The sequence below is a fragment of the Gymnoscopelus braueri genome, assembly GCF_963280865.1.
Source record: "Gymnoscopelus braueri genome assembly, chromosome: 18".
NCBI lineage: Eukaryota > Metazoa > Chordata > Actinopteri > Myctophiformes > Myctophidae > Gymnoscopelus > Gymnoscopelus braueri.
Window position 1 is genome coordinate 36,328,988 of NC_137618.1, and position 24,403 is coordinate 36,353,390.

Here is a 24,403-nt window from a genome sequence, read left to right on the forward strand (position 1 = left end):
TTGCTTGCAAACATATTTAAAGCAATTATGTCCATAAAATTATTTGTCAAATCAAACATTTAAAAACGAACAGAAAAAGATAACAGGGGAGAGAGTCATCGGATCAGATGAGACCAGAAATGAACAAGAGAAAGAACAATGATCCTCACTCTTCTTCACACGAGCAATGGCAAGTCTTATTGCTGATTACAATTACAAAATGGACTGATTCAGTCAGGAACTTAACTTATCTGAAATGTTACAGGTCCTCTATAGGTACTGTGTTCTGTTCTCTCTCACAAACCACTACACGTTTGTTGTCTGGGTCCTGTGAAGGCTCGTCACAGGGGCAGTTTTGGTCAAAAGGAGAATGTGGGTCTTGTGGACTTGGGAGCCGTCCAAGTCTACCGACTGACATTTTACAATTGTTGCCTTCTCTGAAGCAGATCCCACCCACCCTTCCACCCCCATCCAGTGACTGTGGATGATAACATCTGAGGATGACGACAAAGACCACTCCTCTCTGTACGTACATAACACACACGGACACGGACACACAAAGACACTCACTCAAAGTAACCAGCGTAGGTAGGTGGTAGATGTCTATGGTGTGTTTAGAATATCCAGACAAATACCAGAGTGGAGGTGTGTGTGTGTGTGTGTGTGTGTGTGTGTGTGTGTGTGTGTGTGTGTGTGTGTGTGTGTGTGTGTGTATGTGTGTGTGTGTGTAGAGGAAGTGTGTAGGATGTTAAAGAGTATATGTGATTGTGTGTATGTATACCTGCGTCTCCCCTCAGCCCCACGTTACACCTGCGATATGATCTGCATGTTGAAGCTGGGGGAGCGCGACTGCTTGGTGAGGGGCGCTCCGGGGGAGAGCAAGTCCTGGGCCTCCTCCGGCCTGACCAAGTGCTCCTCCTGCAGGCTGATGGTGGAATGGCGGTGGGAGCCGCCGCCGCCGCCGGCGAGTCCGCCGGCCGCCTCGGAGCTCCGGGCGCCCTTCTTCTCCCCTTTCCCGCCGCCTCCGTTCAGATTGAGGTTCATGCAGTCAAAGGACTTGCTGGACGAAGTGCTGCCAGTCCGTACCAGCGCGTGCCCCGAGGGGAAGCTCAGGTGCTTCTTGATGGGGCTGAGTTCGATGGCGTCCAGGTCGATGCTGACCGGCGGGGGCGCCGGGGACTGCTGCCTCGGGTGATGCCTCCTTGGTGGGGCTTGGGGTTCCGTCGACACCTCTCGCGGCTGCTGCTGTTTCTCCTGCTGCTGCTGTTTCTCCTGCTGCTGCTGCTGCTGTTTCTCCTGCTGCTGCTGCTGTTTCTCCTGCTGCTGCTGCTGCTGCTGCTGCTGCTGCTGTTTCTCCTGCTGCTGCTGCTGTTTCTCCTGCTGCTGCTGCTGCTGCTGTTTCTCCTGCTGCTGCTGCTGCTGTTTCTCCTGCTGCTGCTGCTGTTTCTCCTGCTGCTGTTTCTCCTGCTGCTGCTGTTTCTCCTGCTGCTGCTGTTTCTCCTGCTGCTGCTGCTGTTTCTCCTGCTGCTGTTTCTCCTGCTGCTGCTGCTTCTCCGCCTCCCTCTCCCTCTCTCTCTCCTTCTCCTTGTCTCGAGACAGGCGGGACGTCACAGCTTTCTTGAGGCTGCTGCCGCTGCTCTTCAGGCTGCCACCTCTGGTGACCATGCCGCCGCCGCCGCTGCTGCTGCTGCCGCCTCCCTTGGTGGCGCTGGGCTGGCTGCTGTTGGACGCCCCCGAGGAGAAGCCCTCGTCCGGGTCGTTCACGTTGAACGAGTCCTCCCCGATGCTCATGCCGTCAGCTTCTGCACACGCGCAACCCACATGAATGTACACACGCACATCCACACACATGCACCCACGCACACACACAAAAAATAAAGAATAGCACGATAGACAAAGAGAGGTTAGGGATTCAGGTTTAGGAAAGGTCGAGTTTGACACCAAAGCTGAGTGGTCTTGTTGAATGAAATTTAAAGAATGACAATGCTTCACTTCAACCTCATCCGAGTGCAGGATATCAACTCATTAAATCTAACATTTCAAAAGTTCAAGATCACCAAAAATGTCTAGTCATGGTTGGCTGGTTCACCGTCTCAAATATTCTAAAGCAGGCAAAATCTACCATCAACAGAAATACTTACCAACTACAGTCTCTCAAGGCCAATTTCTATTAATTGAGCATAAGCGCGAGTATCATTTTCACTATAATCCTGGGAAAGGGCAAAGCTTTAGCTCTTCATTCTCTGCCATTTTAAATCACAAAAGCCAGAGTCAAACCCCTGATTAAACTGGATGAGTCATGAATCAGTGCGTGTTCATAAATAATGTGGGATAAATTAGGGGACAGAATTAGATGCCTCCTAGATGGCCAGTGCTCATAATTACATTCAGAGCAGATCATGCTCTCTTAATTAGGTCCTTATAAGGATATGCAGTACAATCCAATATGGTTATCATGTTCCAACTCACTGAAGATTTCCATTTACCACCTCTGTTGCCATATTTGGAGGTTTCATTATAAAAACATATTAGCTGCTAATGTAAAGTCTAGTTCAGGGAAAGTGGGCATCGTTTCAGAGCAGAAATGACATAATAAAATCTAAATAAACAGTTATTTCTCATGATCAACTGGGAAAAGAAGCCAGGCACCAGACAGGCTAAAACTGATGTAAACATAACATTGTTTTTATAATCCATCAATGGGTCCATGGTCTGAAAGCTGAAAGAAACATAAATTGATCAAAATTAAGACAGAAATGTTACTGAAACAGGCGAAGGGAGGGAAAAGAAAAAGCGGTGTTAAAAAGCAGAAAAAGAACCAGAGGATATCAACCATCTCCCTCCATCATGCAGCGCTGGGACAAGCAAGACTGGACATCAGGTCACCACAGGCAGTCAGGGCACCAGAGGGATGGAGAATAACAAATAAATAAAAAGGGAGGAAAAAGGGATAGAGGGCTTGGAATGACATGCGCATGAGCAGTGGTGGAAAAAGTACTCAGATGTTTTACTTAAGTAAAAGTACCAATACTGCAATATAGAAATACTCTGTTACAAGTAAAAGTCCAGAATTCAAAATTTACTTGAGTAAAAGTACCAAAGTATTGGCATCAAAATATACTTAAAGTACCAAAAGTAAAAGTACTAAAATGTTTGAAAATAGCAGATCTACAAGCTCACAACGCGTCGCATCGCGACACGTTGTGAGCTTGTAGATCGGCTATTTTCAAATAGCCTAGGTATAAAATAGGCTAAAGTGGTTAATGTATGTTTTATAATATCATAATTTATATCTGCAAAGTAACTAGTAACTAAAGTTTTCAAATAATTGCAGTGGAGTAAAAGTACAATATTTGCCTCTGAGATGTAGTGGAGTAGAAGTAAAAGTATAGACAATGGGAAATACTCCAGTACAGTAAAAATTCCTCAAAAGTGTACTTAAGTACAGTACTTGAGTAAATGTACTTAGTTACTTTACACCACTGCGCATGAGGAGTAAGACGAGGAACACACATGCTCTCCCTGCCGCACTCCTGAAGGGACTGGTCGTTCCAATCTGAGGAAAGCATCATGGCCACTTGGCCAGTCCACTCCACCTCTCATAAGATCAATAGCACTCCATTAAAAAAAGGGACAGACAGCAAGGCCATATGGGCCAGTCTGCTAGCTGTTGTCACAGTCCGTAAACCAATCCCCATCACAACAAAAAAAGAATAACTGAAGGTTTTGTGTTCCAAGCACTACAAAGCCATTTAACCACATGAACCCTAGCCGTCCCCATTCTACGGCCAAACATTTGGAGAGAATAGATACGGATACGGAAGCTCACAATATGTCACACTGTGGCATGTTGTGAGCTTGTCGGTTATTTTTTGCTGAGATCTGGTGTAGAGGGGGGAAAATGTGTGGAACAAGTAGAGAGCTCTGGGGGACCCTGGTCAACTAAGTATATAGGGTTTAAGTGGTTAAATAGATGCTGGAAAGAGTATGTTCCTATAACTCTACTTAAGAGATTTAAGTTCCCCAAACAACTAACTTAATTATGTACTTTTGAAAGCAGAAGTGTTCAAACGGTGGTCATCTTTGTGAAGATATCAGGCGCCACAGTTCTCAAATAGCTAGCGGACATAATTCCACACTAATGAAACTGAGCCCAGAGGAATCTTCTTCAACAGAAATGAACAGTTTCATTGGAACAGCATGGGCAGGAACGAGGGGAAGACAATCAGACAGAAACTGACCAAAAGACTGGAATTTTCAATCATGTCAACATACAGCATCTCACTGTAATGCCCAAAGTATGCAGTGATCACATACTGATCTGGATACGAGATGGATTTTCTATAGACATTAACAGACAAAAATTGCTTTTGCTGTAATGGTTTTGTGTAATGACGCTATAATGGAACAAACTATTGGATTTGTTTAATATTACTATAATGGAACATCAAAGGAGTGCAGGAGTTGAGCATTTGGACAGGTAGACAGTCTTCCTTTCTTTAACACAACGGGTTAATTTTCCCTTTTCGACGTTCTCAGCTTGCTGTCGCATGCACATGCTTTGAGGCACAAGGAAAGGGCTCATTCTCACTCACTGAGCTTGATGCTAAACTGAAACGAAAATAGAAAAAAATAATATATATAGCACAGCTGAACTCAAAATTGTCGAACAAGCAGATTGTCATACTTGGGAAAAACTAAACAAACGCAGATTGCCTCTCCCGGTAGGATGGGCATAGCAGATGGTTACTCATGGCCAGGGTGATCCAAGGCTTGCTGTGGCACAGTGCTGCCACCAGGAGTAGCAAAGAAACAACAATTGTGATTTTTGTAGATGGGACAATCGTTTTGCCCATTAAAACTAATTTAAAGGGGGGAAAAAGGACAATAGACGATAAATCCATGAAAACAATGATCAAACATGAAGAAGGGTTCACTGCAATCATTATTCTACGGTCTCCCTCTGAGTCTAAAGGCATTCATTGACAGACGAGCCCAAAGGATGGGGTCCAAGTAGCAGGCTGCGCGCCGCACATGCTCAGTGAGTGACAAGGGCAACGCTCGCCGGTGGGTTACATGAGACACGGGCAAGGTCAAAGAGCGAGGACATGACATGATGGTAGGCCCATGCAAAATGGCCTCGAACCACACTTCCTGCAAACCCAGAATAGACTCTTCCACTCTCAGTACAATTTATAGTGATCTGGTAGTGGAGGGGGGTGGTTGTTGAGAAAGCACTCTGATAAGATAGACTGGATGAGTTAGTATACTCTGGGTCAGTGAAGAGGCAGCCGTGATGGGAACAGCATCAATGTTCAATCAGAACCCCCCGAGTCGGGGAGGAGGAGGAGGAAGAGGGGGGGACGGATAGGTAGAAATTCGGAGGGGGAACCTCCTCCCGAGACCCTCCCCGTCCTGAGCATGACGGCATATCCTCCCCTGTCCCCTACCCTCGATCGTGACGGGGGGCACGGCGATGACGCTGCTGCTGCTGCCGCTGCTGTAGTGACTCTGAGCCCGCCCTCCTCGCTCTGGGTTGGCCGCCGGGTACCAGGGGTGGGCGTGGCTCGGAGGATTGACGACGCGGCTGAGCTCTGCGTCACTTGAGCAGTCAAAACAATCTGGGAGTCAACAACACAGATAGGGGGAGATGTGTTCCTTTAGTGGCAGCGAAGCCCTGGCCCGTTCAGGCCTCGTCACCGTCACAGTCAGCTGGGTGACGCTGTCCCGGCCTAAATCCATAACTGACTTACGACACAGTGAACCGGAATACAACAAGATTATTTTTGTTTGTTTATGGAAGCCGATCTAACTGTTTGATATATCAATTGATTACAAGAAGAAAATATCAAAATATATATTTTTTGGGAATTTGGGGTGAGTTGTGACTTTAGTGATGAATCTGTTGGATAAGATATAGAGCTGAATGAGTAAAGCATCGAGAGGCACTGGTTGTCTTGAGCTTCTTGATGGTAGAATTCTTATTCTTACACATCCATTCATAGTAATGACAGATAGCAGAGCACACACACACACACACACACACACACACACACACACACACACTCGGAGACAAGACGAGCAAAGAGCAACAAAGAGCAGTGACTGGAACAACGTTGGCACAAAATATCGGCAGAGAGACCATATTGATCATAGTTACAGTACATATAACTGACATGAAACACTCGTTGGACAGCGCTCACGAGGAGAGTGGATAAAACACAGAACGGTAGACATCAAAGAAGACATGATCTCACCAGAAGTTCACTTTTACATCATTTCACAGAAATTGGGGGGAAAAAAACAGTCTGTTGGTTAAAGTGTTCATAGTTTCATAGTATAGCATTGCACCCCTCTTTCTAGTCTCAAATCCTTTCCACGTCATACTTCTCAGCATTAATCTATGTACCACGTACAGCAGGGCTGCAGCCTCTCTGTCATGCATCGTGTCTGAATTCATGGCTAGGCCTGTCACAATTACATTATTTATTACATACATTATTACATAATCGTCTAACCGCAATTATTTGAGATAGTCGCAATTATTTTTGCATAACAGTTTCCATGTTGATTTTTTCCCCCACATTTTCAAATATAAAAAAAGCAGGAATAGCTGATCTACAAACTTACAGCACGTAGATCAGCTATTCCTGCTTTTTTTAATGCATCAAATTATCAAATATGTCAATAATTTCTTTGTATATTTCAGTTATTTGTCATATCTGCCCAGTGCAATTTTTTTATTACGAAGCCTAAAAGGCTTCATAATATGTTCCAATGTTCAACGCCAAATGAAATCGTTCATGGCAATTCAATCTTAAATTTGTAATCCTGACAGCCCTATTCATGGCTCCCATCATCTCGTAGCGTCTTCCATATGAAACAACATGAACAAGTCGACCCTATGAGTATGACTGGACGTCATTTATCCTGATCTCCGTCAGCAAGCACCTGCGAGAGCACCACAGCTGTCCACAGGACTGTATATATACTGCTTATACTGGGAGTTACTGGTGGGTTAGAGAGGTGGGCCTTACCCTCTCTCTTCCAGCGGTGTCGTCGTATGGAGGCGGTGGTGATGGCCGAGATGGAGATGCGCCTGACGGTGGGCGTCACCTCCACCTGGAGCACCTTGCGCCCCCGCGGCTCCTCGGGATCTTTCTCGGGCAGCGAGCTCTTCATGGCGTTCCCCAGCTGAAAGGTAGACACACACACACACACACACACACACACACACACACACACACACGTACAAGGACAGACACACAGACAAGGAGATACGTAAGCATACTGTAAATCACAATTCAATTTGACTCCTGAATCGCTGTCCTCCACACACTCCCATCTAGCATCACGGTAGGAGAGTGTGGAGGGCAGCGATTGAGCGTACATACTACACACGACATATAAAATTGAATTATCATTCCATGTATTTATTTATAAAAGCATACAGACATGCTTACGCAAAGAATATATCACTACAACTCAGTTAGTGGTTATCGATCACATGTATTCGTTCTTTCAAATGCATCACTTGATGGCCAAGATCGAATATATGCGTTCTTTCTTTTTTTTTTATCCCACAAGGGGTGCCCTAACACAGCTTTGGGATGATCGATCGTCGAAGTAGTCGGGCGTCATCTCATTCCAAAAAAACAGGAAGCCATCCACCCTAACTATGTGATTTTTAGAAAAACACTCTTATCTCAGTTTCTTTTTTTTGCATTGAAAACCACCCATTTTCAACGTTCCATAGCCCCAAAATGGCCGATCGCGGGTGGAATGTTATTGTTCCAGCGTACACACAGATGCCTCCGCCTCCTCACAGGGACTTTTTTTTTGTACACAATGTGGCTTCCACAGCGTTTCAAAGATCGTCGAATTAAGGTAATTACGCTGGCAAGGGGATAAACAACGATGTTTAATATCTTGGCAGGTTAAAATCAGGCTCATGTTGGACTGAAGAGAAATCGAATGACCGAGACAGTCTGCAGAATCTAAACATGCAGTGGGAGATATGATCAGAATTTCAACGGGACCAGTGTATCTTACAGGAGATCAAATCTACAGTATCTATGCAATGGCGATTTGTGAGTGGGGTTCTTAGGATCATGAGGGATGCAAAAGTTATCACTTGACTTGTGTCCACTGACACAGTCTATACCAGTGATTCTCAAACTATTTTTTTTTTTACTTCCAAGGACCCCCAGTTTGATATGCTGATTAGGCCATAACTCGGCACGCTGTGAGTGTACAAATGGAACCAAATGGAGAACAGTAAGGGTCCATTTGGTCACTATCAATCCTTTAGCTGGGGACCCCCTGGAACCCCACCTTTCTTAAAGTAGGGTCCTTGGTCAATACAACTATGTATATCATACATGAGCAACTGGCGGCCCGGGGGCCATAGCCCCCACCTCCTCTTAATGCGGCCCGCAGGTTAATATCGGAATACTGATATATTATTTAGGGTGACCATACGTCCTCTTTTACCCGTACATGTCCTCTTTTGGGGTGCTGTCCGGCCTGTCCGGGGGGGTTTATAAAATCCTTCAAATGTCCGGTGTTTTGGGATATATATATTTTTTTACAATGAAAGCGCTAACTATGGTACTTCCGTAACCCCGGTTTTGTAAATTGTGAACGAGTTGTTCACATTGTTAGTGTTGCCATGTCCGAATATTTACCGCAACTTCAAAAACTAAAATTTGCTTATTTTTCTGGCTTGTTTTGGAGGAATGTTTCCTTATTTCTCTCACGAGACTTGGCAACACAGCTGCTGACAGGCTGGAGGCACACGTGACCAAACACACACACACAGACAGTCACACACACACTCACACAGACACACACTGAACAGCATACATCGCGCTCAGCGCTGCCTGTCATTCATTGCTTCCCGACTGAGAAAAGTTACACAGACAGAGGCGGAGAAAATGCTGAAACGCAAATGCAACTTCACAGATGAAATGCGCAAAAAGTACCCGTGTTTTCGTCTGGGTCGTGACAAATGTGAAGCAGAGTGTACTGTTTGCAAAGCAGGAACATATGTCTCCGTGGCAAATAAAGGTTTGTCAGACCTGCAAGCCCATACTGCCACTTCAAAGCACAAGAAAGCTGTGCAAGGCGAGACTTCTTCTGCCAAATTGACCGACTATAATAATGTATAATAATGGGGTACCTTACTTGTTCTAAGATAAGTCTAAGACTTGAGAGAGAGGTTATTTTATTTTGTTAAAAAGCTGAATGTTCATACAGAACTTAACATGAAATATTATAGAGCATATTTGTATGAGAGTGATTATTTTGTTATCTACCTCTCTTTTCTTTTTGTTTAAATGTTGAGGCATTATTTATATTTTTTACATTAGCCATAGGAGACATTATTTTGAAGAATGAGCTATAACATTGAAGAACAGGCTACTTCTCTATTTTCTTTTGTTTATAATTAACAGGTTTTGAGGATTTTTTTTACATTTTTACATTATAGACATGAGAGGTTATTTTGAATAATGGGGTACCTCACTTGTTCTAAGATAAGACTTGTTGAGAGAGAGATGTTATTTTATTTTGTTAAAAAGCTGAATTATTAAGCTGTGATTATTTTGTTATCTGAAACAAACAGAGGAGACATGCTTTAGATAAATAAATATATTATTTATAAAGCAATATTTTTCAGTACCTCAAAGAGGCCCAGAATTAACCGAATTAAGGTACCAAAAAAAACCCCCAAAAGTTACAAATCCGGGGGAAAACCGCAAATAAAATCGCGCGTGCGCGCACGGAACGCGCGTGCGCGTGCATTCGTTGGGTGTCCTCTTTTTTGGAATTCAGAATATGGTCACCCTATATTATTGATTGCAAACTTGAACCGCTTTAAGTCTATATTAGTATCTTAAGCTTGTATTTTTTATGTCCAATGTATTTGTATTTAAGTTCATAAAGTTAACATAAGTATAAATAAATGAATTTGAAATTAAATAAAAATGTTACTTTTCAGAATTCCAATAAAAAAAATTGCAAAAACAAAAATCAGGATTCCAATTCAAAAATAGCAAAAATAGCCGATCTACAAGTTCAAAACGCGTCGCAGCGCGGTCACGTTTTGAAGCTTGTAGATCGGCTATTTTTGCAACGTTTGTGTGACATAGAATGGCCCGAGAGTATAAATGTGGCTCTCTGGAGTGAGTGTGGAAATATAGTGGCCCTCTCCATCATCAAAGTTGCCCACCCCTGATGTATGTATATGGTTACGGTGGTATAATCTCTTACCAGGAGGGGCTGGGAGTAAAGCTCCAGCTGGGCTCTGTACAAGATGTCCTCCATAGCTTCACGTCCCATTTCCCACTCGCCATTGTATCTGCATATCAACACAAAACACACACACAAGACGTTCACAAACAAACAGGAGTAAACAGGAGTGTCTGACAAGGTGCTTTGATGTCTGAAGCACATATCCTGGTCTATTATTAAGAGTTATCGAATAAGGCTCTAGGCTTGCAGAGAGACAAGAGGGAGGCAGATGCTGGAGCTGAAGCTCCAGGCAGAGCAACCAGCACTCCACTCTCACTTCACCCAGTACCCAGTGTACCCAGTGGTGGAAAAAGTACTCAAATGTTTTACTTAAGTAAAAGTATCAATGCTGCAATGTAGAAGTACTCTGTTACGAGTAAAAGTCCCGAATTCAAAATTTACTTGAGTAAAAGTACAAAAGTATTGGTATCAAAATGTACTTAAAGTACCAAAAGTAAAAGTACAAAAAATGTTTGAAAATAGCAGATCTACAAGCTCACAACGAGTCACATCGCGACGCGCTGTGAGCTTGTAGATCGGCTATTTTCAAATAGCCTAGGTATAGAATAGGACTAAAGTGGTTAATGTACGTTTTATAATGTAATAATTCATATCTGCAAAGTAACTAGTTACTAAAGTTTTCAAATAATTGTAGTGGAGTAAAAGTGCAACATTTGCCTGATGTAGTGGAGTAGAAGTAAGTACTTTTACTTCTAGTAAAAGTAGAAGTAATAGTACTGAAAATTGGAAATACTCCACTAAAGTAAAAAATACTTCAAAATTGTACTTAAGTACAGTACTTGAGTAAATGTACTTAGTTACTTTCAACCACTGGCTGCAGCTATCCATTATTTTCTAACCAGAGAATAATTGAGAAGCATGTTTTATACTGTATTATTATCAACGACAACATTTTAATAGATTTTTTTTATAGTCTACAAAATCGATTAATCGTCTAATTAACCACTTAAGTCCTATTTTATGCTTTGGTTATTTTGGCTACTTTAACATTTTAATTATTGATAATTGTATTTAAAGCAATTATTTTCTTTAATCAATTAAATCAATTAGTTCAATTAACTGTTGCAACCCGAATCAGTTTTACTGATCAACAAAATGAGGAAATAATAGGGCATAATAAAAAAGCGTTTGGAGTGAGGAGGGTTGAGATCAGAAACACAAAAGTAGGAAAACATCAAACTCCATTAGACATGAATGGGAGCTGTGTGTCGAAAGAACACACAGACGGGTATCTACTATATGACGCCACATCTGGGCAAGGTTTCAACCTGATCCGAGCACCATTGACTTCCATTATAAAAATTCTTATTAAAATAGTATATTCAGAAAGAGAATGTGAAGTCACACCATTGAAAGTAACAGCGGCGAAACCTCACAAGATGGCGCCACCTGTCCATTGAACTCAATGGATGGGGGCTGCCATGTTGTGCACCTCCCTGAGACACAATATGTGGGGGTAAAAAAAAAATGTGTGGAGGTAATTCTTCAGCCTACCGACAGTTACAAGAAATTTAGCACTGATTCATTGGATCAGCAGTTTGCGAGATTAGCTCCGAACAATCACAGACACACACACACACACACACACACACACACACACACACAACACACAGACCGCCCTCTTATAGACGGCTAGCCTCCAACAGAGCCACACTGTAAAAATACAGGGCCAGAAATCAAAATGACAAATTCACTGTTAAGTGAAAAGTCACAGGCATGTGCAGTGACGCTTTGGATGAAAGCTACAGTGGGGAACTTCTTAAAGCTTCATAGAACGTGGTAAGGTATCACATCCCTATTCAGAATAAAGGCAGATGAAGGAAATGGCTACAACAAAAGAGCAACACGTTTCCTTTTATCCTATGCCAGCACACGCAGCGTGGCCACACACACACACACACACGCGCGCACACACGACGCACACACGCACACACACACACACACACGTTTCTGTTCAGGCCCCACTACAAATAGAATGAGATGAATAGGCATTGTAATATTTGAACTCTCTGATGTGCCGAAAGCAAAATAAAATAGATACATAAAAGACTTCATCTCAAGCTTCCCATTTCACCTCAACCCTGATTAAGAATAAGAGAGAACAGGTGTCAAATCCGTGGAGGCTGTTGCACATTTATTCTCTCTCTCTCTTTCTCTCTCTCTCTCTCTCCCCCTCCCTCACTCAAGCTAAACAAAGCTTCATGTAGCATCATTCAGGGCACATATTAACCTAAATCCCAGAGTGCCCTCAGCATGGGGCGCCAAGGTCCTTGGAGCCTGTGTGGAGCTGTGGATTCATGGTTCATATTATCTACCCCTTCATGTGCTTCCAGGCTCGAATGAATGCGAGATCTGTCGCCGATGTTGTCAGCCAGTGTTACCGAAGGTGACCTACAGTAGGATTATGGCTGAGGACATTACTTACCCTCTCTCTCTCTCTCTCCAACATAAACACACACTCCCTCTCTAGCTTCTGCATGCACCACTACCACACTACACTACACTACACTACACTACTCTGCTGCTCTCTCCTCTGGTTCAGTGGCTACCAGACTGGTGTGCTGTGACTCCCCAGTCTGACATCTATGACGTATCTACTATATGACGCCAGTGGTGGAAATTAACTAATTACATTTACTTAAGTACTGTACTTAAGTAAAATGTTGAGGTATTTGTACTTTACTTGAGTATTTCTAATTTCCAATACTTTTACTTCTACTCCACTACATCTCAGAGGCAAATATTGTACTTTTACTCCACTACAATTATTTGAAAACTTTAGTTACTACAGTAGTTACTTTGGAGATATAAATGATTACATTATAAAACATACATGAACCACTTTAGCCCTATTTTATACATAGGCTATTTGAAAATAGCCGATCTACAAGCTCACAACGCGTCGCGATGCGACGCGTTGTGAGCTTGTAGATCTGCTATTTTCAAACATTGTAGTACTTTTACTTTTGGTACTTTAAGTGTGAGACAAGTCCAGATGTGCTTTGGGATTTTGTGGCTACCACAAATTATTATGGCAATATATACAACTATACAACAAGTTATAAATGATCTTTTAATTTACTATCAGTACTTTGCGTGCAACTATTTCCCAATACAGAGGCAAATTCTATACCTTAAAAAAAAGACATACTCTAACCACTTTCAACCTGGCCTCACTATATGTTGGGGTAACAAAAAGAAAGAAAAAGTAAATGTATTTATTTCTTTATTTTCCCCCACATATTTTCTAAAATAGAAGCTCTACAAGCTCACAACGCACTGCGATGCGACTTGTTGCGAGATATTTTCGCTATTTTAGAACATTTGTGAAAGTATGAAATAAGGCTCAAGTGTTTAAAATGTAGTATTAGTAAATAAAAAATGATCCTTTACAGAGTGATAAGAGCGATGGATATGAATACAGGTGTGTGCTGACAGTTTGACTTGCCCATTGGTGTGCCTTGGGTACAAAATGTTTTAAAAACCACCGCTCTACTTCACCGGCCTAGGCGGTGGGGGGGAGTGCCCTGTCCTGTCCTATCACGGGATCCATCACAGAGGAGGAGCAATCATCGACTCTAATCTGCTTTGCAACGACCGTCTCCATAGGGGATGAAATCACCTGCTCCTAACAATGCACTGCCGATCTAATCAGCCCATGCAGAGAGAGGCTGCTGTCCTCAGGAGTTTGTTAGCAAAAGGCTCTGGGACATTGGGACGTCGTCGTTTTTTTGTCAATATCGACCAGTGGTTTTCAAACTTTTTGTGTCCGAGGCACACCCAGTGGTGGTGGAAAAAGTACTCAAATGTTTTACTTAAGTAAAAGTATCAATACTGCAATATAGACATACTCTGTTACAAGTAAAAGTCCCGGAATTCAAAATGCACTTGAGTAAAAGTATAAAAGCCAAAAGTAAAAGTACTCATTATGCAGAATGTCCCATTTCAAGTTCTCAAATGTATAAAACTATTTTTAAAATAGCAGATCTACAAGCTCACAATGCATTGTGGGCTTGTAGATCGGCTATTTTCAAATGGCCGATATGTACAGTATATAGGGCTGAAGTGGTTAATGTATGTTTTGTAATAATAATCAAAATCTTCAAAGTAACTAGTAACTAAAGTTTTCAAATAATTGTAGTGTAGTGAAAGTACAATACTTGCCTCTGAGATGTAGTGGAGTAGAAGTAAAAGCATTGGAAACAAATACCTAAAAATTGTACTTGGCACACCAATGGGCAAGTCAAAATCTCACGGCACAACTTGATAGCCAATCAAGCGAACAACGTGTCGCAAGTTTGTACTGTAGCTCTTCTATTGTCCCTCTTTTTTTTGTGGGGAAATGTGTGCACCAAGATAAAATATATACTGTAAATAATTCAGAACTTGTTGTATAGCTGTATATATTGCAATAATAATGCGTGGTTGTCACAAAATCCCAAAGCACACACGGACTGATCTAGACTCTATATTCTAAACCCGAGTAAAGATGAATCAGTGCTAAAATGTCCTTGGTACCAAATGTCCTTCAGTGGGAAGAAACTCAAAAGGGAGCTTTAGCTAGCTCACAAAATACTGAATGTGATGACAAGCTATTCCTGTAAAGCCTAGTTCAAAACCAAGATGCGTGATTAAATGGTTTTAGAACATTGCAGAGAAAAGTTGGAAAGTTGCACTATTTTTGCTACTGTATATACTATATACTGTGTAAAAAGATTTTATTAGAATCAACTTTTATTTAACCCATTAAGACCTGAAGCCGATTCTACAAATGTCTTCTAAATCCCAACAGTATTCTGAAAAAACGTATGTTTCTATATCAGTGGTGCTCAAACCTTTTTCATGCCAAGGACCCCCAAAATGGCCGCTGACCTGACCACCATCTCAAAATGTTTTGTTCCAGGGACCCCCAGAAGCAAAGTATAGAGTTAAAAATGTTGTGTAAATGTATATATTCAAAGATTTGCACACATTTTCACGATTTTAAAAAAATAGCAAATATATAGCCAAAGTGTAAAATAATGCTTTTTTTTAGCTCAAATGAAAAAGTGACACAGATGCATTCCAGGTCTTAATGGGATCGATTAAAACGATTAGTTTGATTAACTGTTGCACCCCTAAACGCCATAATCTACATTTCGTGTCCCTCCCCGCTAACTGTTGGGTTTAAGTGAACATCACCAATGGGTACGTACATGGCATGGTAGACAGCAGTTAGCATCTGAACCATGAATTCTGGGTCCAACAGCACACGATTACATGGTTCTCTCCACAGTTTTTGCTGCTGCCGAGGGAAGCCGCACACACACAACCTGGAATGAGGACACACACACACACACACACACACGCACACGCACACAAATACGGTTAAGTACTGAATCAAGCATTAATACAAGCCACCCAGAAGGAGAAAGGTTCGACTGTTATAAATTACAGACGTGAAATGCTAATGCCAAAAATAGCACAGGCTGCTTTTAGGTCAGCTATTTTTAACAAATCTGATTTAGTAAGGATGTTGTTATTGTAAAAGAGAATGTGTTCTTAACTCATTCAGTGCCACATGACGTCTAAGACGTCACGTTTTATCGCCATTGTTAAGCCCTGAGCGCCACGTGACGTCTAAGACGTCATGAAAAAAAAAAAAAAAATATATATATATATATATATATATATATATATATATATATATATATATATATATATATATATATATATATATATATATAATTGTTTTCCTTTTTTTTTTTTTATGTTCAGAACCCAAGATATCATGATTTGAAAATGTGCTGCTCCATTCACTTCTTGTTTAACTTCTTACTGAAAAAGGCTGTATCTCGGCTCCTAAGCACTTTTTTTTTCCAATTAATTTTTGGCTCTGGCAGAAATAAGTCTGGCACTGAATGAGTTAATAACCACCCCAGTGGAAAAAAAGCACAAAAAACTGAACATTATTCAATTCCCGTAGAATTAGAAGATAAACAAAAAAGAAAAACATTTACCAAACAAACAGAAATGCACGCATAGCTATATTATACCCCCCAGGAGGTCAGAATGAGATTAAACTGATGAAATCCTCAGGGTCTACAGAGACTCAGTGGGGCTTCTTTGAGAAAGAGAGAGCATTGTTGTATAGCGTTCGGCATTCTTTATGGCCCCAGTGTGTCGCCTGTCTAGACGTCGCTACAGCAGCTCCAGGCACCGTCTGTCTGTCCAAATTAGGGAAGTCTTCATATCCTGAGTTGTCTGCACGGCGGGGCGGCACAGTCTCTCCCACACCAAGAACTCACATTAAGAATACCAGTGGTGGAACAAGTACTCACATTTTTTACTTAAGTAAAAGTACCAATACTGCAATATAGAAATACTAGTTCTACAAGTGAAAGTCCAGAATTCAAAATTTACTTGAGTAAAAGTACAAAGGTATTGGCATAAAAATGTACTTAAAGTAGTACCAAAAGTAAAGCTTGTGAGCTTGTGAGCTTGTAGATCGGCTATTTTCAAATAGCCTAGGTATGAAATAGGGCTAAAGTGGTTAATGTATGTTTCATAATATCATAATTTATATCTGAAAAGTAACTAGTAACTAAAGTTTCCAAATAATTGTAGTGGAGTAAAAGTACAATATTTGCCTCTGAGATGTAGTGGAGTAGAAGTAGTGGAGTAAAAGTATTGGAAATTGGAAATACCTAAAAATTGTACTTAGTATGTAGTCTCCACCACTGATGGAGACAATACATAAATGAAGTTCTACTTCATTCCTACTGACCGCCAGAGGCAGTGTTTTCAACACCTGGATATCATCGCGCGCTCGCGCATAGGTCGAATATTAATACCAACAAAGTCACTCGTGACCTGTGTGCACGCACGCCACCTATATAGGTGCGGGGCACACAGCGTTCATCCTCTTTCATCTTTTCGCCTCCAGAGCGTAGGTCGATACTTGCAGCTGCGCGTGAAGTTTCGTAACCAACAGGTTGGAGCTACGGTCTACCGTCCTCCAGAGACTGCGTAGCCTGCTACCATGGAATTACGTTACCCCGTTTATAGGGGCTGTCGGAAAGGAACAAGGAAGGAGAAAAAAAAAAAGAAAAAAGAAAAGCATGCGACGGTGAATGGAGTTAGCGGCTGCTTGCTAGCATTGGAGCTAACGACAATAACACCGTTAACTTTCCCCGCTCCACCGTTGTTGTTGAACCTGGCACGGATAACTATGGAGCCATAGCTGTACATTGGCGACGGTGAGTGCATGTATTGTGCTGTTTACAGACAAATAAAGTAAAAGAGGGGAAAGTATTCAGCGTTGAGGATGTATCCCATTCTGCCGCTTTGAGAACACTGTCTCTCGCCTCGATGACACGACGGCGGTGGAGCCAGATTGACTGGTTAATGTGTCTCATAGAAGGTGTTCTTTCGCCTCGAGGAGACGACCAAAGCGTTAATGAGCGCAGTGGCAGATAACTGGGCTCCATTAAAGTACAAATACCTAAGCGAAATTGTACTTAAGTACAGTACTGAGTACATGTACTTAGTTACTTTACACCACTGTATGAGCGCTCTTCTGTGAATGTTTTTGCTGAAAGTGGTTCTCACTTTGACGCAGACATTCTATCTACCAGACATATGGCGCTTGTTAGCTTGATTGCTATCCAATGGCTCAGTCAGTACACTGTCTACCTGCAAGTCTGTAGGTCCCTGGTTCAAACCCCAATTTAACCAGTCCAAATATAATTTAGCTGCAGCTAATAAAGGGCATCCATAGTGTGCTTCACTCTGTCGTTATTGGACGATATACTGTGTACCTATTACTACATGTACTTGGTGCTATGTTCAGAGAATAACACACTACCAGACTGATGTGACCTCACAGTTTGAGTGTGTATCATAGCTTGAGTGTGACTCGCTGCTGCTATTCAGGTTATACTGCTTTGTGCTTGGTAGTAAAATGGAATTATAATACTGGTATGGTTCAAGTGTGTCTTGCTTTGCCATCACTTGGTTATCATACTGTGGGTACTTGACACATGACTTGACACTGTGGCTTGAGTGGTTCTCGCCCCTTGCTACGACGAAGTTACATAATTAGTAACATTGTACTCTGGGTACTGATAATCAATAAGCTTTGTTTATTGGCAATGGATCCCCATTAGCTGCGGCAAAAGGGAAACCAGCAGCTATTCTTCCTGGGTCCAAGACAACATTAATTAACATTAATGTTAATTGTGTTAATTGTGTCCAAGACACAATACATTAACAAGTACATATGTACTTGACGCTGTAGCTTGAACGATTCTCGCTCTGTTGCTATGGCTACGTTACCAATAGCACAAGTGTATCTCACTCTGCTGCTGTTACCCACTAATACTGTGTGTACCTGGTACTCACTACTGCTATTCAACATATGCAGTATACTGTGAATACTGATGTCATAGCTTGAGGGTATGTCGCTCTGCTGCTATCCAGATAATACTATGTGCTTGGTAGTGAAATATTCTTAAATAATTCTATATGATGATTGAAGTGTGTTTCGCTTTGCCACTTCTTGACTATCATACTGTGTCCTTGACACTGTAGCCTGAATGATTCCGCTTTCGCTATGGCTACGTCATCAGTAGTATTGAGTGTCTCACTCTGTTGCTGTTACCCATGGATTATTGCAACAATTGCTGGTCCCAGAAGAGGAGGTCCATTACTTGCGGCAGTCATGTCCTGACTATGGTACCTGACACAGGCTATGGCTGTGAATGTTTGGCTAATTGCAGCGGCATACTGCTGGCAGAAAGGTCGACTGGGTTGGCCTGGTTGGGGCAGATTTGCCTCCCACAGGGATGCTAGCATTGAGCCCTCGGGATGCTTTCTCAGCTAGAGGAATTGTCAGGATGACGAACTCTTGGCCACTGAATTGAAAGCAGTACATGGAAGTACAAATTCACAGTACAAGGTCTACTAAATTGGAAAACTCATTAAGCACTGAGCTTGTTTAAGATGAGATCCCCATGCACACAAATCATGATGAGGCTGGACAGGGAAAAAGGAAACAAGAAATAATGACTGACAGTCATGTTATACCAGCTGCATGCTGTATTTTGCATTTGTAAGTGCCACTGCGGCGTGCCCCCCAATGGAATATACCCCTAGCATTGGGAGTGTGTCTCGCTCCGCTGCTGCTGGTCGCTCCACTACTGCTTGTCACTGGACGAAAGAAGGGAAAAGGATTAGCGTTGAGAGTGCATCTCGCTCTGCCGCTTTGAGAAACCATGGCGGGCGGCCCACCGCCATATAGCGTAAGCATTAGGAGTGTGTCTCGCTCCGCTACTGCTTGTCGCTGGACGAAAGGAGTGGAAAGTATTAGCGTTGAGAGTGTGTCTCGCTCTGCCGCTTTTGGAGGGACCACGCCACTGCGGCGTGCGCCCACTGGAATATACCGCTGGCATTGGGAGTGTGTCTCGCTCCGCTGCTGCTGGTCGCTGGCCAGAGGAAAGAAAAAGGAGAGGAACCACGTGCGGCCCACCGTAACGTAGCTTCAGCATAGTAAGTGTGTCCCACTCCGCTATTGCTTGTCGCTGGACGAAAGGAAAAAAAGGGGTCAGCGTTGAGAATGTATCCAATTCTGCCGCTTTGAGGAACCACGTGCGGACCACCGCAACATAGCTTCAGCATAGTAAGTGTGTCCCACTCCGCTACTGCTTGTCGCTGGACGAAAGCGTTGAGAGTACATAACCCAGCTGGCCATATAACGGCTTGGCCTAGATGGATGCGTCCAACAACTATCGTCGTTGTACACCCTCGGTGCCGTACATCATGAGATTTGGCATGTGGGCCAGTTCCAGAACCTCTTACCAAGGACTTGTCAGCCATGGGGAGTACAGCCCAATATGGCCTAGACCTAAGGCTAGTGGTTGATGCCAACATTGCTTACTTTACTTACATTACCTTACTGTAAGTCGATCCGGATTAAGAGCGCTTGCTAAACGCCTAAACTGTAGACTGTGAACATTGCTTCTCTGGTGGTGTCACTAGATGAAGCTGTCGAGCTGGATGACCGTTGCTCATGGCCACAGTGTTAGTCTCTGATCTGCTAACTAGAGCCATGCCACAGCGGCTGGAATGTGACGTATTGGACATTCCCTTGACTACCTCGCCCTGGCCCTCCGGCATGCGAGTGTTGATGCGCAGACACAGCGCCTATCCAGCGCCTATCCAGCGCCTATACAGCGCCTATCCAGCGCCTATCCAGCGCCTATACAGCGCCTATCACTCTAGGCGTTAGCTTGCATGATTAGAGAATTGGCACTGTTTACTTTGGTAATGAGCCAGAGCCTCTGGGTGTCCCGGGTTCGACACCAGGCCAGAAGTGGGTCGATGTGTGTCCCTGTCTGAGCCCCTAATTGCCCCATGAGCGCCGGAGAATGGCTGCTCACTGCTCCTAGTAGTTCTAGGATGGGTAAATAAATACAGCGGACAAATTTCACGCATGTACAAATGTGCATATATATTTGTGGCTTGGGCCTCGAACCCCAAGACTGCAACAGAATGGTGAGGGTCTCCAGCCAGTGTCGCTAATGCACTGGACCTGCGTGCAGTGCACCTGGCCCTCAGGATGTTTATGCCGTGTTCAATAACACAATATGTCAACAGTCTGCCTTCTGGGGCGCTTGACCCAGTCAGTCTCTGCAGGAGGCTTGGAAGCTCCTTTCGTGGACCTTGCCTCATCTTGCAAATTTCATAGCAATGCGCTTGTTGGGTGTCCAGGCTGCGGACTTGTTTCCCACTGGAAGCCTTGGATCCGATAGCAGTTCGGATCACGTGCATAGGTATGGCAGAGCGGTAGTACCGTTAGCCTTGAGGGCATGACGCGTTGTTGACTGTAGGTCTCCCTTCCGGGACAGACCAGTCCGTTAGGGCAAGATGCTTTGGCCTACTGCAGCTTCTCAATGAAGTGCCTTGGCCTCTCCACAGAGACAAGATCTCCTGTCACAGTTAGGGGGGGAGGTGCATGTGGCATCCTCACTCCTAACCTTCGGCTGCGTCATTGACCACTGAAATTCAGAACTATTGTCCGAAAATTACTGGATTTTTGTGCATCGTACACCAGGGCGTTGCACGCCAGCGAGTGTAGACTGTGCTCTAGTCGGGACAAGGGCCACTGCATAGGTTGGAGCGTTGCTCTGTGCTTATGCTGCCCTAGATATCTGCGGATGATGTTAGATCGAGGGTTCAGCCTATCTACCATTGAGATGCTCTCCGCGTGTGGCCCCCACAGGTTGCATGGGTGCCTTCATGATGCTTGCCTGTGGTATTGGAAGCTTTGTCCCCAGCCGGTACATCGGGCTGCTCTCAGATGACTATCTGCTAGTACTCTTTGTCCTCACTGCTTCATCTGCAAAAGTGAGTAGATGGGCTTCAGGCCCTGGCCATTGCCAGAGACTGTTAAAGTGGGATTCCGATGGGTCTGGGTTTACCATATGGCCGACCCCTCCTTACGTCCTCAGAGGCTTTCTGCATTTCACGTCAGCTAGCCTGTTGATTTGTTAGTTTGCTCCTCAACCAGAGGTGGAGCAACTGCATTCTAGTACCTGCCTATTGTGTCCCGTCCGGGCTCTGTGGCAGGACATAGCTGTGATGGCTGGAGTTTGGTTGTATTTGTCTGTGAGGAAGGGCACAGCTGTGCCTTGGCTTAATGGAGACTTTCATTGCTGCGTTCAGGCAAATGTACGTCTTCAGGGGGCCTCTAGGTTCCCCCAAGGCCTTTCTTGACCGTGGGTGTTGCCAGAGCCTCTCCCTCAGTGATACAGGCTTGGAGCAGGCCAGGAGATGCAGCCGAATGGGCTTCATCTTTCATGGGCTTTTGCCCGCTCCTATATATAGTCAACCTGGCCGTCTCGCATCCTGTGGTGACGGCTGTGGTGTTGTCTGTTTATTCTATCTGCAAACCGACTTCGGTAAGCGCAGATTCCTCGTGACTATGTTGGTATTAGTCATCCAGGTGTTGAAAACACTGCCTCTGGCGGTCAGTAGGAATGAAGTAGAACGAGAGTTATGCATATAACTAAGGTTCTACGAATTCCGGATGACCGCCAGAGTTGACTGTCACTCAGAATCTCGTTCTCGACGAAAAGATTTCATTAGGATGAACGCTGTGTGCCCCGCACCTATATAGGTGGCGTGCGTGCACACAGGTCACGAGTGACTTTGTTGGTATTAATATTCGACCTATGCGCGAGCGCGCGATGATATCCAGGTGTTGAAAACACTGCCTCTGGCGGTCATCCGGAATTCGTAGAACCTTAGTTATATGCATAACTCTCGTTATTGTGTGTGTGTGTGTGTGTGTGTGTGTGTGTGTGTGTGTGTGTGTGTGTGTATTCTCCTCACCGTGAACTCATTCTGCATACGGCCTGATAGGAGGAGAGGGGCATGTAAACCACGGCAGAGTTGTAGCACAGCATGAGGAAACACAGCACTTCAAACCTGGAACCAGAGAGACAAACAACAACAACAACAGAGGACTCCAGTCAGAAAAGTCGCTGAATTAAGAAAAGAAATTCACTGCGGAACGGCGACAAATAGCGTTACAGTCAATGGTGGGAAAAGTACTCAAATGTTTTACTTAAGTAAAAATATCAATACTGCAATGTAGAAATACTTTGTTACAAGTAAAAGTCAGGAATGAAAAATGTACTCAAGTAAAAGTACAAAAGTATTGGTATCAGAATGTACTACCAAAAGTAAAAGTACTCATTATGCAGAATGTCCCATTTCAAGTTTTCAAATATGCAAATCATTTGAAAATAGCAGATCTGACGCATTGTGAGCTTGTAGATTGGCTATTTTCAAATTGCCGGAATGTATAGGGCTGAAGTGGTTAATGTTTGTTTTGTAATAATAATCAAAATCTACAAAGTAACTAGTAACTAAAGTTTTCAAATAATTGTAGTGGATTAAAAGTACAATATTTGCCTCTGAGATGTAGTGGAGTAGAAGTAAAAGTATTGGAAATCGGAAATACTCCAGCAAAGTAAAAAATCCTGAAAAGTGTGCTTAAGTACAGTACTTGAGTAAATGTACTTAGTTACTTTCCACCACTGGTTACAGTGTATCTGCACAGAGAGGAGAGAGTGCTGAATCTTGAAACGGTCCTCCTAGACTCCGGCTCTGTTACAGTCTAATCACTGCACTATTAGTGACAGCTTTGCATGCGCACCGAAGAAGACAATTATCTGGAATTGCTCAAGCAATTTATTAACTTGCAGGACTGTTAATTAGCTTGCTGAGCAAGCACTGTGACCCATGTCCATCCTCTGTCCGACATCCTGCCATTATGTTTCCGCTCACCATGGCATCACCACAGACTGACCCACAAAGTTCAGAATGAAAGCAGACGCAAAGGCTGTGTGTTTGTGTGTGTGTGTGTGTGTGTGTGTGTGTGTGTGTGTGTGTGTGTGTGTGTGTGTGTGTGTGTGTGTGTGTGTGTGTGTGTGTGTGTGTGTGTGTGTGTGTGTGTGTGTGTGTGTGTGTGTGTGTGTGTGTGTGTGTGTGTGTGTAAAATATCCAGGAGCAAGACCTAGAGTGCAAAGGCCATAATTAGTAAATACTAGCCAGGCTGTATATCAGCGATGTGAGCAAGGGACAACCTCTCAGATGGGCTTTTTTCTCATAAACACTACCTAAGGCCAAGTCACATAAATGGATTCCTAGATAACCTACGAGGCATGCCCTCGCTGCAACCCATCAGCTCAATTTATGACCCTCAATGCCCATCACAGGTGAGGGCCACAACATGCCACAACACGCACGCAAACGCACGCCTTTTTTTACCTCAGATGATTTATTTTTATGCTGCTGATCTGTGTGCAGTGGACGTGTGTGCATGTTTTCAACGCCGACATACCACAAGCAAAAAATAAATCACAAACATCATTGTGCTCGGGGCCAGATGCCATGCCAGTAAGCATCATCATTATTATGCTAAGATTATCATTCAACCACTGGGAGGCATGAAACAGACATGTGAGAGATCCAAAAAAGCTTTCAGGCCAGCCAAACCCTTAGCAGGCAAAGCTATTATCTAAAAAGGCTGCTTTCTTATAACAAGAAAAGGGAAGATTCACAG

The 24,403-nt window shown here is 43.4% G+C and overlaps 1 protein-coding gene across 4 annotated transcripts in view; it reads right to left on the reverse strand.

Annotated features, from left to right (window-relative positions):
• Window positions 1-660: 660 nt before the first annotated feature.
• The window catches only part of LOC308073843 (hyccin 2), a 70,117-nt gene continuing 46,374 nt past the window's right edge, over window positions 661-24,403 (reverse strand). For all 4 annotated transcript variants that reach the window (XM_080413026.1, XM_080413025.1, XM_080413027.1 and 1 more), the window contains exons 8-12: window positions 22,666-22,761; window positions 15,489-15,605; window positions 10,252-10,339; window positions 7,017-7,173; window positions 661-1,781 (exon numbers count right to left, since the gene is read on the reverse strand). In XM_080413026.1, coding sequence (XP_080269152.1) covers window positions 784-1,781; window positions 7,017-7,173; window positions 10,252-10,339; window positions 15,489-15,605; window positions 22,666-22,761 — 1,456 coding nt within the window. In that variant the 3' untranslated portion in view covers window positions 661-783. The remainder of the gene's footprint in view (window positions 1,782-7,016; window positions 7,174-10,251; window positions 10,340-15,488; window positions 15,606-22,665; window positions 22,762-24,403) is intronic.